Source organism: Borostomias antarcticus (genome assembly GCF_949987555.1).
Source record: "Borostomias antarcticus genome assembly, chromosome: 2".
NCBI classification, from domain to species: Eukaryota; Metazoa; Chordata; class Actinopteri; order Stomiiformes; family Stomiidae; genus Borostomias; species Borostomias antarcticus.
The window spans coordinates 8614206-8634244 of record NC_140235.1 but is presented as its reverse complement, the minus strand read 5'-3'; the positions used below and the strand labels follow the sequence as shown (position 1 = coordinate 8634244).

The 20039-nt window shown below is 44.7% G+C and overlaps 1 protein-coding gene across 1 annotated transcript in view; it reads right to left on the bottom strand.

Moving 5' to 3' along the window:
* xpo4 (exportin 4) overlaps positions 1–20039 on the bottom strand; it is a gene marked incomplete at its 5' end in the record, with an annotated part of 49554 nt that overhangs the window by 28974 nt on the left and 541 nt on the right. The window contains 5 exon segments of the mRNA XM_084459975.1: positions 8477–8630; positions 9540–9656; positions 11127–11265; positions 11713–11854; positions 17200–17305. Coding sequence (XP_084316101.1) covers positions 8477–8630; positions 9540–9656; positions 11127–11265; positions 11713–11854; positions 17200–17305 — 658 coding nt within the window.

Here is a 20039-nt window from a genome sequence, read left to right as displayed (position 1 = left end):
TCGTTACCAGTATATAGTTCATTACCAGTATAGAGTTCATTACCAGTATAGAGTTCATTACCAGTATAGAGTTCATTACCAGTGTATAGTTATAGAGTTCATTACCAGTAGCGTTCATTAGCAGTGTATAGTTCATTACCAGTATAGAGTTCATTACCAGTAGAGTTTATTACCAGTATAGAGTTCATTACCAGTATAGAGTTCATTACCAGTATAGAGTTCATTACCAGTGTATAGTTATAGAGTTCATTACCAGTAGCGTTCATTAGCAGTGTATAGTTCATTACCAGTATAGAGTTCATTACCAGTAGAGTTCATTACCAGTATAGAGTTCATTACCAGTATAGAGTTCATTAACAGTATAGAGTTAATTACCAGTATAGAGTTCATTACCAGTATAGAGTTCATTACCAGTATATAGCTCATTACGAGTATAGAGTTCATTACCAGTATATAGTTCATTACCAGTATATAGTTCATTACCAGGATATAGTTCATTACCAGTATATAGTTCATTACCAGTATACAGTTCATTACCTGTATAGAGTTCTAGAAAATGCCAGATAAAAGTGTGTATGTTGCTGTAGTCCAGTGGTAACTATCAAAAGATACATTTTGGCCAAAAAAACAAACAAACAAAAAAAAAAAATACTGACTGGAGCCGCAAAACATATTTGAGCCTCCTAATGAGGTCATATTTCCCCTCATAGGTGTTTTCAAGCCTGGTGGTCCGCACCCAGGGGAGGGTAACCTTAGGGGGGGGGGGGGGGGGGTCTGGGGGTCCAGAGGGGGGGTGAGGGTCTGTGGGTCCAGAGAGGGAATCTTGAGCGTCAAACACTACATTTCCTGCATCCTGGTGAGTTTCAAGGCAGTCTGCTGCTATCTAGCCTGACGCGCCACATGGTTTGCTTCACAACACCATCTGGGAACTCTGCTGGAAACTTTGGAAAAGGGCAGGCACTTTCACAAATACCTGGCAGGTGGTTGGATGAACCATCTGTCTATCATGCGGTAACTTCACGCTGTCTTCACACCTAAACTTGCCCCGCTTGACTGCAAGTTCCTCAGAGCCAACACTGATAGGCGAGATCGTTTTCTGATCTGGCACAAACGGATCTCTATGGAAAGTATCCAGACTGATATGCATGAGCAAGAGAAACAGTGTGTGAGCTCGCGAAATCAGGATGGTCTTACGAGCTGCTATCTAGCTAGTTAGCTAACTTGAATGCCAACATGACCATTTATTTTAGTAATAAATAAATGTATTTAAAAGTACTATATTTATTTAGTTATTCATTTAGTTATTTCCTGTCCTGGTCTAGCCTATCCTGGTCTGGTCTAGCCTGTCCTGGTCTAGCCTGTCCTGGTCTAGCCTGTCCTGTCCTGGTCTAGCCTGTCCTGTCCTGGTCTAGCCTGTCCTGTCCTGGTCTAGCCTGTCCTGTCCTGGTCTAGCCTGTCCTGGTCTGGTCTAATGTGAGCCACGTGTCTATGGTGCTCTAGTCTAATATGCTGATGTGACAAAACTATCTGAAACACAAACACCGACTCATGACCCCCAACCCCCTGCTGTGCCCTAAACCCTAAACCCCGCAGGACTAAAGGTGACATGTGGGTCAAACAAGTTTTAGCTGAACTGTAACCTACATTAGGAGTGTCTCAACACACCACAGCCTAGGCCTTCAAACCAGGTCTGCTACAGGCCGGGACACACTGCACTAATCATCAACATCTCCCGGATGAGAGCTACAGTAGGTGGGAGAGAGAAGTGATTGGTCATGGTTTTCAGATAGCCATGTGGCTATATCAAGGTGTGTGTACTAATACACACTCAAGTAGAAATGGTGCTTGGAGAGCACAGACCTCCGCCCATGAATGCAGGTCTTCGCTGTTGAAGTGTGCATGTGAGCAGGACATGGTACTGCAAGCAGAACTTGGTATTGCTGCAATCGATAGGTTGGGAGCGTAATGCAAGTGAAAACCCCTCGTCTCTGTGACCTTCCCACGTCGAGATACGCCCGTTTCAACCCCCCCCCCCCATTGACAATTAATTGGGGGACAGTGCATTGCACTCTGGGCTCTCCCCCCGCACCCCCCAGTCCAAACCCTGTGTCTCTAGCACCCCCACACAGGGAGCTGGCTCCGTTCTAGGTTTTGTTTTCATTTGTGGACCCGCTCCAAAATTTTAAAGGTTCTAAGTTGGCCTGTGCTACACCCCTCCACCGAGTTTCATGAAGATCTGTCGAGTAGTTTTTGCGTTATCCTGCTAATAGACAAACAAAAACACCCACGCACCCACCCACGCACGCCACCAAAAACATGACCTCTCATCCTGCGCCGTCGCTGTGGAGGAGGTAGTAAAGATGGTTTCTCCAGTCAGAATCAGCTCAGCCTGTTGTGAACCAGCAGAGACACACAGGGCATGCTGGGACTACGCAGCTATGTTAAGGAGTGTGGGGGGTTTAAGTGACATATCCTCTCTTAAGTCCTGCCTGTAGCCTTGCCATGTGGAATAACAGTCTAGGAATGCCTCTTAACCCCCCCGCCCAATACAACACCCCCCCCCCCCCCCACCCCCCGTCTGGCCTGGGTTTGGACAGTTGCTGCCATGGAATCTTCTCCTGCTTTTCTAAGCAGTGTGCCGCCTCCCGGGAACCCTGGAAAACTCGCACACACACGCGCACACACGCACGCACGCACACACGCACACACACGCACACACACGCACACACACGCGCACACAGACACACACACAGACACACACACAGACACACACACGACACACAAACACACCTGGGTTCAGGTTACTATGACCCAGTCCTAACCTTCACCTCACAGCAGAAAATACCATACCACTAAACTGGCATCAGATCAGCTAGCGAAAGGGACCTTGGCCTGCTTACTTTCCACGGCAGGGTGGGTCTAGACGTTGTCTGTCATCTGCGACAGCCATTCAGAGCACCTGACTGCAGGCTGGAGCCCCGGGGCCTAACCCTGACCCCGCCCCCCCCCCTCCCAGGGTCAATGCTGTCGTACAGACGCGCAGGGAGTGTGTGGGTAGCAGATGCCCCGCGCGGGAGGGGGCCGGGGGAGTGTGTGGCGCTGACAGATGACACGCATGCCACGCGGTCGGGTTCTGGGGGAGGGACGCCACGCGGTCGGGTTCTGAGGTTGGGACGCCACTGGGGTGTTTTTAAAAGGGCCCTTTAAACAAGGAGGTGGTGGAGTGTGTGTGTGTGTTCGCAAGTGTGTGTGTGTTGATGAGAGGGGGTAATGGGCTGCGGCTGTCAGGCATGCAATTAAGGAGCTGTCACACACACACACACACACACACACACACACACACACACACACACACAGGCATGTTCTTGACACATGCAGACTGAGACCAGACTGGCTGTCCCTTCCCAGCGGTCTTCATAAATCTGTTCTCTGTTCCCTCAACCACCCATGCAGCATGCTCCGACTTCAATCACTCTCACACACACACAATTGAGCATGCCAGGCATTCTGGACAGACATAACAAGCGGTGGGGTTTAAAGGAGCGAGCCCCCCCCCCACTCCATACAGAGGCCTAACTATCTGGTCTGGACGCTACTGCCCCCTCTCCCTACTGCCCCCTTTCCCTACTGCCCTCTCCCTACTGCCCCCCATCCCTACTGCCCTCTCTCCCTACTGCCCTCTCCCTACTGACCCATATCCCTACTGCCCCCTCTCCTTACTGCCCCCTATCCCTACTGCCCCCAGGTTGATCTATCTTCATGCACACACATGTTCAAACAGAGGTCATCACAAAACGGTACATCACTGAAAACACCAGTGAGATATTTACTCAGGCTTTCTCGTCCACACCTGCCCTCTCTATGGCCTCAGTCAACGAGCTTGTAGATCATTTACATTCTAAAATTACAAATATTATTGATGCCACTGCGCCCACTAAGGTGAAGATGGTCTCTGGTAAGAAACGATCTCCATGAAGAAACGCCACACTGGTCAGAATAGAAAAAAGAGAATGTCGAAAAGCTGAACGCAGGTGGCGAAAAACATATCTACATGTTCATAATGACATCTACAGTATAAAGAGAGACTTCGCATTTATAATTTGGAGCTGAGAAATGCATGGCAGTTTTTCTTTTCTGACATCACCAAAAACCTAGCTAACAATCCCTCCTGTGTGAGTAGCCTCTGAACTTCTATCCACCAGGGCCTGCAATGAATTTGCCTCATTCTTCACTGACAAAATTCAGAAAATTTGTCAGTGCCTCCATATCAGGTACAGGATATGTGTTGTCCCAGTGTCCACTTAAAATTAATACCATGACACAATTGTATCCGATCAACCATAAAACCCTGGAGGACATTATACAATATCTGAAATCCTCCTCCTGTTGCCTTGATATTCTGCCTACAGGCTTTTTCAAAAATGTATCTACCTGCATGGCCTCTGATTTACTACAAATTGTTAACATCTCTTCTTTTAGGTGTTCCCACAAACCCTGAAAACTGCAGTCGTCAAGCCACTCTTAAAAAATAATAATCTAGACACCTCACAAATGAATAATTATATCAAACCTCTCGTTTTTAAGTAAAATCATTGAAAAAGCAGTTTTTCAACAGCTGAACAACTTCCTGGCACAAAATAATTGCTTTGATATCTTCCAGTCAGGATTTCAACCACACCACAGCACCGAGACTGCTCTTGTTAACGTCTTCAATGACATCCATTTAAACACAGACAATGGCAGAATTTCAGTCTTAGATCCTGGAATTGGTCCTTAGTGGATCTTAGCGCTGCATTCGACAGTTGACCACAACATATTACTAGGCCGATTGGAAAACTGGCTGGGAATTTCTGGCACAGTGCTAAACTGGTTTGAATCCTACTTGAAGGACAGGGACTAGAGTTCCCCAAGGCTCCATTCTTGGGCCTCTTCTGTTCAACATGTACATGCTCCCACTAACTCAAATTATGGAAAACAACAAAATATGCTACCACAGCTATGCAGACGACACACACATTTATATCACCATATCACCAGGGGACTATAATCCCATACAAGCGCTGATTAAGTGCATTGAACAAATCAACGATTGGATGTGCCAGAACCTTCTTCAACTAAACAAAAATAAAAATGAAGTAATTGTCTTCGGAGCCAAAGAAGAACGATTAAAAGTCAGCGTTCAGCTCCAATCAGTAATGCTAAAAACCACAAACGAAGCCAGAAATCTTGTTGTAGTCATTGACTCAGACCTGAATTTCAACAGTCACATTAAGACAATTACAAAGTCAGCCTACTATCACCTGAAGAATATATCAAGGATTAAAGGATTTATGTCTCAGCAGGATCTGGAAAAACTTGTCCATGCGTTTATCTTCAGTAGACTTGACTACTGTAACGGTGTGTTTACAGGTCTCTCTAAAAATCCATAAGACAGCTGCAGCTGATTCAGAACGCACCTGCTCGAGTCCTCATTAAGACCAAGAAAGTGGATCACATCACTCCAGTTCTGAGGTCCTTACACTGGCTTCCTGTCTGTCAAAGAATTGACTTTAAAATACTGCTGTTGGTTTATAAAGCACTGAATGGTCTAGGGCCAAAATATATTTCTGATCTGCTGCTACGTTATGAACCATCCAGACCTCTCAGGTCGTCTGGCACAGGCCTGCTTTCTGTCCCCAGAGTTAAAACTAAACATGGAGAAGCAGCGTTCAGTTTTTATGCTCCACATATCTGGAACAAACTTCCAGAAAACTGCAGGTCTGCTGCAACTCTCAGTTCTTTTAAATCAAGACTGAAGACTTTTCTTTTTGCTGCTGCTTTTTATTAAATCAAATAATTATTCATTCATACACTGTACTGTAACTTTTATTCCTGTATTTTATTTTTCCTGTATTTTGTTTGAAATGTCCTTTTTTGCATTTCGTTTATGACCTTTTATGTGTTTCTTGCACTTTGTCTTGGTGCTTTTAATGTCTCATGTAAAGCACTTTGAATTGCCTTGTTGCTGAAATGTGCTATACAAATAAACTTGCCTTGCCCCCTCTCCCTACTGCCCCCTCTCCCTACTGTCATTTATCCTACCGTAGAAATGATCCAGTTTCCTATTTCTCATCCTCATTCACTGCAGGGTTTTCTGTAGACCATGAGGAATAAACTGTACAAACCTCTTTGCTGTTTCTAACCAACGGACTCTGTTTTCTCATACTGGGAAGTTACTCAATGTGTTCTGTGTTGAGACTCCTAGGGCTCAATGTGTTCCGTGTTGAGACTCCTAGGGCTCAATGTGTTCCGTGTTGAGACTCCTAGGGCTCAATGTGTTCCGTGTTGAGACTCCTAGGGCTCAATGTGTTCCGTGCTGAGACTCCTAGGGCTCAATGTGTTCCGTGTTGAGACTCCTAGGGCTCAATGTGTTCTGTGTTGAGACTCCTAGGGCTCAATGTGTTCTGTGTTGAGACTCCTAGGGATTTTCTCATACTGGGAAGTTACTCCATGTGCTCCGTGTTGAGACTCCTGGGGGTTTTCAGTAGCGAGATGGGCTCAGTAGATCTAAACGTAAGGAACTTGGTTGGTAAAATTATTGTTTTTAGATGTGTGGGTACAGGACTATTCTGGTGCTCTTTAGAGACATGGCTAAAAGATACTGTTGCAAACAAGGACATTGATTGAGACAGTATTTTCAGGTGTGACAGATTGCAAAAGGAGGGAGATATAGCTTTATATATCAGAACATCATGTTCTTCCAGAACATCATGTTCCCTTAAAGGATATGTACACTGAATTTCATGTTTAGCCCTATTCCTGGCTTCCCTGGCATGTATCTGACTAGAACAGGTTAAAATATTTCTGTTTTGTGCAGTACAGAGTTCTGTGTCAATAACGTCGGTGCGCGCACCCTGGTTCGTTGCTAGCTATGGGCACACTCGAAAAACTCTAAAAAGTATGATATACGTGGATTTAAAGTTCAGGAATTACATGGTTTATGCTTACCAAGCTCTGAAGTCCTGTAAACACCATAGGTCCTTTCGCCTCTGCATTTCGAAACAGTAACTTCTAAACAGTACTACTTTCACCAAACATACAACAACCATCTCTTCATGCTGTAAACCTCCGCGAAATTCATCCGAATCCAAATTTCGCGGAGGTTTACAGCGTGAAGGGATGGCTGTTGTATGTTTGGTGAGATTAGTACTGTTTATTAATTTCTGTTAGTAACAGTACTGTTACTGTTGTTTCGAAATGCAGAGGTCTCCTCCAAGCCGGACACGCCTGGAACACCTCCCTAGGGAGGCCTCCTCCCAGCCGGACATACCTGGAACATCTCCCTAGGGAGGCCTCCTCCCAGCCGGACACGCCTGGAACACCTCCCTAGGGAGGCCTCCTCCCAGCCGGACACGCCTGGAACACCTCCCTAGGGAGGCGCCCAGCAGGCATCCTCACTAGATGCCCGAACCACCTCAACTGGCTCCTTTCGACGCAAAGGAGCTTTGCCTTTTGGCTCAGCTCTCTTTTCGTCACAACAGTGCGGTAAACGACTGCAGAACCGCACTAGCTGCTCCGATTCTCCGGCCAAACTCCCTCTCCATGGTTCCCTCACTCGTGAACAAGACCCCCAGATACTTGAACTCCTTCACTTGGGGTAAGGACTCATTTCCTACTCGGAGCGGGCAAACCACCGGTTTCCTGCTGAGAACCATGGCCTCAGACTTAGAAGTGCTGATTCTCATCCCAGCCGCTTCACACTCAGTTGCGAACCTATCCAGAGAGTGCTGGAGGTCACAGGCAGATGATGCCATCAGGACCACATCATCTGCAAATAGCAGCGACGCGATCCCCAGCTCACCGAACTGCAAACCCACCTCCCACGGCTACGCCTCGATATCCTGTCCATGAAAATCACAAACAGGATTGGTGACAAAGCGTAGCCCTGGCGGAGGCCAACCCCCAGCGGAAAGGAAGACGACTTACTGCCGAGGACACGGACACAGCTCTCGCTCTGGGTGTACAGGGATTGGATGGCCCTAAGTAGGGATCCCCTCACCCCATACTCCCGCATAACCCTCCACAAGACCTCTCGAGGGACCCGGTCATAAGCATATCCTTTAATGTATCAATTCCCGAGAAATTTGAGATGTTAATTTGAGATGTTGTCATTAGCAACAATATAAATCTGTTTAGTGATCGCTGTCCGTCGGTAGCCAACTCCGGGCTCTTTGCTCTTGTTAAATCATGTGATATGTTCTGGGCTTTCTACTGTCAGCAGGTCGTCAGATCCAGGTCGAGCTATGGAGCATTTCTCCTCTTTTTATTGATAAATATGCCCCTTTGAAATGTTAGAGTGTGAGATCTCCTGCTTTGTATACCTTCCTGTATACAAAGTAACAGCAACACACAAACACATGCACACACACTCTACCACAGTGCCCTCGGCCTACAACGCCAGTCTCTGTCTGTGTGTTTGTGACTTGAGAAAGGATATGATTGGGTGGAAGGAAGTTCCAGCTGAGGACTTGATTGGCCAGGGCCAAGTAGCGCTGGAACACAAAGGACATCTGGGCGTTGAGGTTCTCCCTGCGGCTGAACTCTTGGAGAACCTCCATGGTCAGAACAAAGATCTGCCGCAGGTCCTCCTCCTGAAACACACACACACACACACACACACACACACACACACACACACACACACACACACACACACACACACACACACACACACACACACACACACACACACACACACACACACACACACACACACACACACACACACACACACACACACACACACACACACACACACACACACACACACACACACACACACACACACTAATAGATAAGACACACTGGCGCTCTTGTACAAACTCTATTAGCAATAGGCAGGCGCTATAGGCACAACTAGGGGTGGAACCACTAATGAAGCAGAAAAGGTGCCTTCGTCCAGCCAATCTGGGGACACAGTGTAATAACTGGGGGCAAGAATCCCTGAGACTGAATCCCTGAATCCCCGTCTTGAATTTCAACATGTCTATTGGGTTTTTTCACACCTCATTAAGCAACATTTTCATAAGTTTGAGTTCAGTTTTGATGACAGCTCTTTTGCCAGAAGCTTAATTTTACATGTTTGCAAATCCTAATAGCAGCGGTCACTGTTCACATTACAAATGTTTCAGGAATGTTTGATTTAATCCATTTCTTTCTTTGGCTCTGAACACTCCCATGATCTGCCTACTGTGACGCAAACTTTAAAACTTTGCACAATCCTGGCAAACGCACCTTTAAGTGGCAACAAAACCGTGTTAGTGACAGCTATGGCCAGTGTTGACAGCTGCGGCCAGCCAGTGTTTCTGCATAGTCTCATAAATACACTTTCAAACACACAATAATCAACACACACACACAGACACTTTCAAACACACAATAATCAACACACACACCCTGAGACACTTTCAAACACACAATAATCAACACACACACACACTGAGACACTCAAAACAAACACTCCTGCAAACACAGAGGGGCAGGGGAGCAGGGGAGCCGACCTGGAAGATGCGCTTGCAGCTGCCATGGAACTCCATGCTGAGGCCGATGTTACTGGTCTTGCTGGAGCTGGAGAATTCGCTGAGTAAGGCGGTCAAGATGGAACAGGCCAGTGTTTGCTGCAGAGTCAAAGGTCACACAAACAGTCAGGGGCAGGGTCAAACACACTGCCATAGACACTCCATAAGCACGGCAGCTCTAGAGGCAAGACTGAGGCTCCAGGGGTCTCTGAACTCCACTTGAACCTTTTTTTGGTGTGTGAAGCACCTCACCACTTTTCTTTTCCAACCAATGTTTCTGGTATCTGCCTTTTACTAAGGTGATTCTGAAGAACGGGAGAGGTTAATATTGGGACCAACGGAGCAGCGCTCTCCAGGTCCAGAGAGGTGCAGGGTTACGTGGTGAGTTGGTTTTATGTCCTGCACAGCACCAAGCAACACACCTGCATCAGCCAATCACAGAGAGACTGACTGGCTTATAGTCAGGAAGTAAGAGTGTGACAGCAGAGCCTCCCAGACCCAGTAGCCAGAGAGGGAGTCCTGGGCTGCGTTCCGAATCACATACTACCCTACTATATAGTATGCCAAAACAGGATGTAGTATGTCCCAATACATAGTATGCCACATACAGTATGGCAAAAATACCAGGATGTCCTACTACATCCGGTCGTATTTTGCAGTATGCAAGTCAGCAGGCTTTTCTGGCTATTCTGACCCACAATCCTGTGCGCAGCGGAAATGTGCGTCACATGTGCGAGTCGTGACAGCTGTAGACGAATGTCGCGTTATGGACAGCGACGGATGCGGGCAAATTTCAAGGCGCAATGTTATGACAAGGTAGTATGTCCCATTTGGATGCCTACTGCTTGCAAAGTACGTACTTTCTAAGGGCAGCTGTAGTAGGTAGTGGTAGTAAGAAGTAGAAGTATGTGATTCGGAACGCAGCCCTGGTTTCCAGCCTGTGACCAGGCAGAGAGGACCTGAGATCAGGAGGACATGGCGCCCTCTAGTGGGGACTTGAGAGAAGTGGCCCTGCCTCCTCATTCTCACAGCTCCCAACGGACATGGAGTGGAGTGACTGGACTGGTCATCATGACTTGACCTCTTCCCCTAACTCGCCAGTTTAATAGGGCATGTTTAAACAGAGGGGGTCATCAATTTGGGAGTTCAAAATAAATATTCTACAGATACGCTTGAGTGGTTGATCTAGGCTGATAAAGAAAATCTAATAGTTTGACAGTTTAACACAGTGGTATGTGGTGAATGGGAGAAGCTACGCTGTACAGCATGATCACTCTTTAGCTGGTGAAGTCCAGCAGCTCTTCAGATAGCAGGTATACAGACTGAGGTCTCTCTTCAGATAGCAGGTATACAGACTGAGGTCTCTCTTCAGATAGCAGGTATACAGACTGAGGTCTCTCTTCAGATAGCAGGTATACAGACTGAGGTCACTCTTCAGATAGCAGGTATACAGACTGAGGTCTCTCTTCAGATAGCAGGTATACAGACTGAGGTCTCTCTTCAGATAGCAGGTATACAGACTGAGGTCTCTCTTCAGATAGCGGGTATACAGACTGAGGTCACTCTTACCACGGTTGGGTTGCCGCTGCTGATGAGCTGGCTGACCTCGTGGAAGATGCTTTTACAGTTGATGGACTTGTCCAGGGAGCCGCGCTTTACTATGACCGCTACGGCCAGCAGAATCTGCTCCCGCACATACTTCTGTAGGCTGGGAGGGAGAGAGAGAGAGAGAGAGAGAGAGAGAGAGGGAGGGAGGGAGGGAGGGAGGGAGAGAGAGAGAGAGAGAGAGAGAGAGAGAGAGAGAGAGACAGAGAGAGAGAGAGAGGGAGGGAGGGAGAGAGAGAGAGAGAGAGAGAGAGAGAGAGAGAGAGAGAGAGAGAGAGAGAGAGGGAGGGAGGGAGGGAGGGAGGGAGGGAGAGAGAGAGGGAGGGAGGGAGAGAGAGAGAGAGAGAGAGAGAGAGAGAGGGAGGGAGGGAGGGAGAGAGGGAGGGAGGGAGGGAGAGAGAGAGAGAGAGAGAGAGAGAGGGAGGGAGGGAGGGAGGGAGGGAGGGAGAGAGAGAGAGAGAGAATGTACTCCAGAAGCAATTAGCATTTGCTCACACAGCATAGCAAATCACACACACACACTAACTAACTAACTAACTAACTGACATACTTGGGTCTCTGTAAGACGTATGTGAGGAGGAATGTTCGGAGAGACTCGATGCTCGGCTTCTCCAGCAGGATCCACTCTCTCACCACCGCCTCCATGATGGCCGTGGCTGCCTGGAACAGCACATAGTCCACCTTACTGGTCTCTGAGAGAGAGAGGGAGGGAGAGAGAGGGAGGAGAGAGAGAGAGAGAGAGAGAGAGAGAGGGAGGGAGGGAGACAGAGGGAGAGAGAGAGAGAGAGAGATGGGGGCGCCATTAATGTCAAGCCTGTGGTCTTAGTGGACGCGTCTCTGTGGGGAACTCTACTGGGCTCTACTGGGCTCTGTGGGGAACTCTACTGGGCTCTGTGGGGAACTCTACTGGGCTCTGTGGGGACCTCTACTGGGCTGTGGGGACCTCTACTGGGCTGTGGGGACCTCTACTGGGCTCTGTGGGGAACTCTACTGGGCTCTACTGGGCTCTGTGGGGAACTCTACTGGGCTGTGGGGAACTCTACTGGGCTGTGGGGAACTCTACTGGGCTGTGGGGACCTCTACTGGGCTGTGGGGACCTCTACTGGGCTCTGTGGGGACCTCTACTGGGCTGTGGGGACCTCTACTGGGCTGTGGGGACCTCTACTGGGCTGTGTAACTGCGTTAAAGTATTACAACAAACTGCACTTTCTTGACTTGCAAACATGTGTATGGTCATGGCACAATTCAAATTGATCAAGAAATTATTTGTTTATCGCCATTGACTACTGAACATATTTTTTCTGAAATAAGGTCCCATGACACTGCTCTTCCTGCTTCCGCTTAGGCACTCTATAGTGAGGTGTAGTGTATATAGTTTGGTGTATATAGAGAGGTGAAGTGTATATAGTGAGGTATATATAGTGAGGTGTATATAATGAGGTGTAGTGTATACAGTGAGGTGTATATAGTGAGGTGTATATAGTGAGGTGTAGTGTATAAAGTGCAGTGTATATAGTGAGGTGTAGTGTATATAGTGAGGTGTATATAATGAGGTGTAGTGTATATAGTGAGGTGTATATAATGAGGTGTAGTGTATATAGTGAGGTGTATATAGTGAGATGTAGAGTATATAGTGAGGTGTTGTGTATATAGTGAGGTGTATATAGTGAGGTGTAGTGTATATAGTGAGGTGTATATAGTTAGGTGTATATAGTGAGATGTAGTGTATATAGTGAGGTGTATGAGGTGTATATAGTGAGGTGTAGTGTATATAGTGAGGTGTATATAGTGAGGTGTAGTGTATATAATGAGGTGTAGTGTATATAGTGAGGTGTATATAGTGAGGTGTAGTGTATATAGTGAGGTGTATACAGTGAGGTGTAGAGCATTTAGTGAGGTGTATATAGTGAGGTGTATATAGTGAGATGTAGTGTATATAGTGAGGTGTATATAGTGAGGTGTAGGGCTAGGACTAAGGGAGGTATTGTGATTGGGCCATAGTCTTCATTAGGACCAATGCACATGATGAAGTGTGTGGGAATAGTAGGCTATAGTCTTCATTAGGACCAATGCACATGATGAAGTGTGTGGGAATAGTATGAGAGCTCCTATGGTGAGCAGGTTATCATTGTTTATTTTTGTTGGCAGTAGGCCTAGTGTGTGTTGCTAATAAAAATGTGTTATTTAAAATTTTTCGTTGCACTCCTAAATTTCTTTCTGTGCTCCTAAATTTTTTCATTTAGGAGCACATGTGCTCCTAGTGAAAAATGTTAGCTTAGAGCCCTGGTGGTGTATATAGCGAGATGTATATAGTGAGATGTATATAGTGAGATGTAGAGTATATAGTGAGGTGTATATAGTGAGGTGTAGAGTATATAGTGAGGTGTATATAGTGAGGTGTAGAGTATATAGTGAGGTGTAGAGTATATAGTGAGGTGTATATAGTGAGGTGTATATTGTGAGGTGTAGTGTATATAGTGATGTGTATATAGTGAGGTGTAGAGTATATAGTGAGGTGTATATAGTGAGGTGTATATAGTGAGGTGTGTATAGTGAGGTGTATATAGTGAGGTGTGTATAGTGAGGTGTAGTGTATATAGTGAGGTGTATATAGTGAGGTGTAGTGTATATAGTGATGTGTATATAGTGAGGTGTATATAGTGAGGTGTGTATAGTGAGGTGTAGTGTATATAGTGAGGTGTATATAGTGAGGTGTAGAGTATATAGTGAGGTGTATATAGTGAGGTGTAGTGTATATAGTGAGGTGTATATAGTGAGGTGTAGTGTATATAGTGAGGTGTATATAGTGAGGTGTATATAGTGAGGTGTGTATAGTGAGGTGTGTATAGTGAGGTGTAGTGTATATAGTGAGGTGTATATAGTGAGGTGTAGAGTATATAGTGAGGTGTATATAGTGAGGTGTATATAGTGAGGTGTAGAGTATATAGTGAGGTGTATATAGTGAGGTGTAGAGTATATAGTGAGGTGTGTATAGTGAGGTGTGTATAGTGAGGTGTAGTGTATATAGTGAGGTGTATATAGTGAGGTGTATATAGTGAGGTGTAGAGTATATAATGAGGTGTATATAATGAGGTGTAGTGTATATAGTGAGGTGTATATAGTGAGGTGTAGTGTATATAGTGAGGTGTATATAGTGAGGTGTATATAGTGAGGTGTATATAGTGAGGTGTAGTGTATATAGTGAGGTGTATATAGTGAGGTGTATATATTGAGGTGTATATAGTGAGGTGTAGTGTATATAGTGAGGTGTGTATAGTGAGGTGTAGTGTATATAGTGAGGTGTATATAGTGAGGTGTAGAGTATATAGTGAGGTGTAGAGTATATAGTGAGGTGTATATAGTGAGGTGTAGAGTATATAGTGAGGTGTATATAGTGAGGTGTATATAGTGAGGTGTAGAGTATATAGTGAGGTGTAGTGTATATAGTGAGGTGTATATAGTGAGGTGTATATAGTGAGGTGTAGAGTATATAGTGAGGTGTATATAGTGAGGTGTATATAGTGAGGTGTATATAGTGAGGTGTATATAGTGAGGTCTAGATTAGTTTATTTAGATCAGGACAGTGCATATTGATGAACGTGTAAAAAAAAACATGTAAATAAGACAGATTGTAGCCCGGAGGCTAGTTTCAATCTGGAGTCCATTACGCAGGTTGATGTTACAAAACAAGTTACAAGAGGTACACATATAAAACACAGACACAGTACAATATATAAAACATAGAAAAATGTCATGCAGTTAGACGTGTACGCATTTTTGGTTGGCTCTAAGCCACACCTTTAGATGCCCCTTAAAGGTGGCAAGAGTGGGGCAATCCCTTATGAAGTGAGGTGTATATAGGTGTATATAGTGAGGTGTATATAATGAGGTGTAGAGTATATAGTGAGGTGTAGTGTATATAGTGAGGTGTATATAGTGAGGTGTAGTGTATATAGTGAGGTGTTTATAGTGAGGTGTAGTGTATATAGTGAGGTGTGAATATAGTGAGGTGTATATAGAGAGGTGTAGTGTATATAGTGAGGTGTATATAGTGAGGTGTATATAGTGAGGTGTAGTGTATATAGTGAGGTGTATATAGTGAGGTGTATATAGTGAGATGTAGAGTACATAGTGAGGTGTATATAGTGAGATGTAGAGTATATAGTGAGGTGTAGTGTATATAGTGAGGTGTAGTGTATATAGTGAGGTGTAAAGTGAGGTGTAGTGTATATAGTGAGGTGTATATAGTGAGGTGTATATAATGAGGTGTAGAGTATATAGTGAGGTGTATATAGTGAGGTGTAGTGTATATAGTGAGGTGTATATAGTGAGGTGTAGTGCATATAGTGAGGTGTATATAGTGAGGTGTAGTGTATATAGTGAGGTGTATATAATGAGGTGTAGTGTATATAGTGAGGTGTATATAGTGAGGTGTAGAGTATATAGTGAGGTGTATATAGTGAGGTGTAGTGTATTTAGTGAGGTGTATATAGTGAGGTGTATGAGGTGTATATAGTGAGGTGTAGTGTATATAGTGAGGTGTATATAGTGAGATGTATATAGTGAGATGTATAAAGTGAAGTGTATAAAGTGAAGTGTAGAGTATATAGTGAGGTGTATACAGTGAGGTGTAGTGTATATAGTGAGGTGTATATAGTGAGGTGGATATAATGAGGTGTAGAGTATATAGTGAGGTGTAGTGTATATAGTGAGGTGTATATAGTGAGGTGTATGAGGTGTATATAGTGAGGTGTAGTGTATATAGTGAGGTGTATATAGTGAGGTGTATATAGTGAGGTGTATATAGTGAGGTGTATACAGTGAGGTGTAGTGTATATAGTGAGGTGTATATAGTGAGGTGTATACAGTGAGGTGTAGTGTATATAGTGAGGTGTATATAGTGAGGTGGATATAATGAGGTGTAGAGTATATAGTGAGGTGTAGGGTATATATTGAGGTGTATATAGTGAGGTGTAGTGTATATAGTGAGGTGTATATAGTGAGGTGTAGTGTATATAGTGAAGTGTATATAGTGAGGTGTAGTGTATATAGTGAGGTGTATATAGTGAGGTGTAGTGTATATAGTGAGGTGTGTATAGTGAGGTGTAGTGCATATAGTGAGGTGTATATAGTGAGGTGTAGAGTATATATTGAGTTGTATATAGTGAGGTGTAGTGTATATAGTGAGGTGTATATAGTGAGGTGTAGAGTATATAGTGAGGTGTAGTGTATATAGTGAGGTGTATATAGTGATGTGTATATAGTGATGTGTATATAGTGATGTGTATATAATGAGGTGTAGTGTATATAGTGAGGTGTATATAGTGAGGTGTAGTGTATATAGTGAGGTGTATATAGTGAGGTGTAGTGTATATAGTGAGGTGTATATAGTGAGGTGTAGTGTATATAGTGAGGTGTATATAGTGAGGTGTGTATAGTGAGGTGTAGTGTATATAGTGAGGTGTATATAGTGAGATGTAGTGTATATAGTGAGGTGTAGTGTATATAGTGAGGTGTATACAGTGAGGTGTATATAGTGAGGTGTAGTGTATATAGTGATGTGTATATAGTGATGTGTATATAGTGAGGTGTAGTGTATATAGTGAGGTGTATATAGTGAGGTGTAGTGTATAGTGAGGTGTAGTGTATATAGTGAGGTGTATATAGTGAGGTGTAGTGTATATAGTGAGGTGTATATAGTGAGGTGTAGTGTATATAGTGAGGTGTATATAGTGAGATGTAGTGTATATAGTGAGGTGTAGTGTATATAGTGAGGTGTATATAGTGAGGTGTAGTGTATATAGTGAGGTGTATATAGTGAGATGTAGTGTATATAGTGAGGTGTATATAGTGAGGTGTATATAGTGAGGTGTAGTGTATATAGTGAGGTGTATATAGTGAGGTGTAGTGTATAATAGTGAGGTGTAGTGTATATAGTGAGGTGTATATAGTGAGGTGTAGTGTATATAGTGAGGTGTATATAGTGAGATATAGTGTATATAGTGAGGTGTATATAGTGAGGTATTTTCTCTCTTACCGAGGATGTGCTTGCAGATGGCAAAGGGTGATTTGGACTTCCTGAAGGAGAGGAATATGTGCTCTGCATGTTGTCTCTGCTCAGTGCTGACCATGGACGGCGGTGCCTACACACACGCACGCACACACAAAAAAAAACATTACACAACAACACAAAAGCATACAGCATGGGATAAACAATACCTGAGCTCTGCACCTCTTTTCAGAAACATCCAGTGAACCCCCCCGTCTCTGGTCCAGGAGGGCGGCCGGCTCGCTGACCAGCGCTCAGCAGTGAACTCACATTCCAGGACTAATTGCAGTGAAAGCAGCTCGCTGACTCACAGAGCAGAGACAGAGAGCAGCTCACTGACTCACAGAGCAGACAGAGAGCAGCTCACTGACTCACAGAGCACAGAGCAGCTCGCTGACTCACAGAGCAGAGACAGAGAGCAGCTCGCTGACTCACAGAGCAGACAGAGCAGCTCGCTGACTCACAGAGCAGAGACAGAGAGCAGCTCGCTGACTCACAGAGCAGAGACAGAGAGCAGCTCGCTGACTCACAGAGCAGAGACAGAGAGCAGCTCGCTGACTCACAGAGCAGACAGAGAGCAGCTCGCTGACTCACAGAGCAGAGACAGAGAGGCTCTTTTATCTGCGCCCTGACCGCAGGAACCAAGAGCGTTCCCAGGTCTTCAGCCCGCGTCCTGAGAAGCAACACGCAGTCACATCACGTAAGCACGCACACACACATACACGCCCCCAGCCAGTCTGCAGCAACACACACCTCTTCAACTTTTTTTCAATTCTCAGTTGTGATTTTACTGTGTCAAAGTTTTTCATTACATAATTTAAAGGTATTACTGGTAGTTTGACTGCGTCCTCCTAGAGAAGCCTCTTGCAGCAGCACAAGTGTCTGATAAGTGATATTCTTTTTCACACAATTTCCCCCTGCGATCATTTAAGTACCTATCTACTATTATTATATTTTAGGATCCTACCTCAGAATCCTCCCTCATACACATATTGTATTTATATTTGCTACTGGTGCACTCTGCCTTTAGCACTAGATTATGCTCTTAATCACTTGTTTAGGAAGGAGATGCACTTGTGAGTTCTGGTGAGTAGTAGGACACTGACTTCCTACGTTACATGCAATTATTGTAGGTCGCTTTGGATAAAATCTTCTGCTAAATGACAATGTTATGTTTTTAGTCCTAACCATCCTTGCACTTGGACACAGAAACACCCTGCATGGTTAGGCCTGCAAGCAGAGGACAGGGCAAGTGTGTCAGAGAGCTACTCATTAAAGTGAAATGGCCCTCAAAATACAATCTATACAAATGTAGCAAGAACTTCTGGGGAAAAAACAGGATATTTGTGGACACCAATGAGAAGACTCTTGGTTTTATGTGAGGAGGATGATTGGCCCGTGCAAATAGTGGGCAGTGAGGGGAGGCTGATTTGGCCTCTGATTGGTCACTGACCGCAACTTTTCACTTTTCTGACGAGTCCTGCATTCGTGCGAGCCATCGACATATCTGGCACATAAAGTGTGATTTAGGCCACTTGGACTTTCTTCCACATTAACTCACTTCAGAGTTGTCTAGCTACAGGTTTCCTCTTTTCTGGGCTGGATGAGTTTTTCATTTAGCGCTAACAATACGCTCCCAATGAAATATGTTCAAACGCAGCTGGATTTGAAAGGTAGGCGCTGGCTCCGCCCCTAAACCCATGTTTTGTGGGGTTCTACTCCAGACTAGGTACTAGGTGGCCCACATTGTGACGGCTGGTCACATACATGATTTAGCCACACGATATCCCTCATCTATCCAATATGATCAAACTACTTAAACAAGAAGCATCTACCCAGTGAAATAACTCAGACAACTAGGCCTATAGACTCATATAACCAATAATAACTGTACCAACACTAACCTATGAGAATCCTAACATGTAGAACAAGGACCCGACAAGCAAAAATCCCCTCTGTGGATTTGGCCCCCCGAGTAGACTGGACTAGGCTATACTTTTACTGTCTGTGACACAAAGTATTTACTTAACTGAAATGTACCCTACTGCTAAAAGCTGTCTGGTGTTATCAATTACCATAAAGCAAAGGTCTGGACCATGGAAAATAAACATGGTTGTTGGTATTCCTCATCATGGGGATATCACCTATCAGATCTTCTGGCTGAATGTCCATTTCAAAATGACACTGCAACACAATGTGCATCATAATCCATGGGTGGTGTGAGCTAATAATGTCAATATTTCAGAGCTTAAATAATCTAACATTAGCTTGTTCACGAGACCTCTTTTATGCAACTAGGGTAATTAGTACAGCATAAATGAACAACCATGTCGGCTGTAGGGCAACCCAACATGAACTAGGAGGTCTAACAAAACGAAGATAAAGCCCAGTATGTTCTGTCTAGATGGATGGTAGACTCAGAGCAGGGACCGTTACCACTCATAAAAAAGTGAACTTTTATCAATATGAACACGCCTACTGCCTGACTAACATGTTCCAGGATTTCAGCTTTCTGACTCAATGTGTTGCAACAAACCGAGGGGCATGACAAATAGCATAGCTGATGCTACAACTGAATTAACCATATTTCGCCAGGCTGAGTTTAGAGAAATGCAAGTAGAAACATCTAGAATAATGGAAAAGGTAGGTAATAGGACAAATCGGCACATAGTCATCATATGCCACAAGCATGGTGCGTGACCAACTTTTAGCAACCTAGCCAAGTGGTCAGGTCCGGACATGTGCCGCATCGCAGCTAGCTACTCGTTTCAACTGTCTGTTATATTCTGCTAAGCCTTTATTCTACATCTAAAGGAAAGCTGATATGG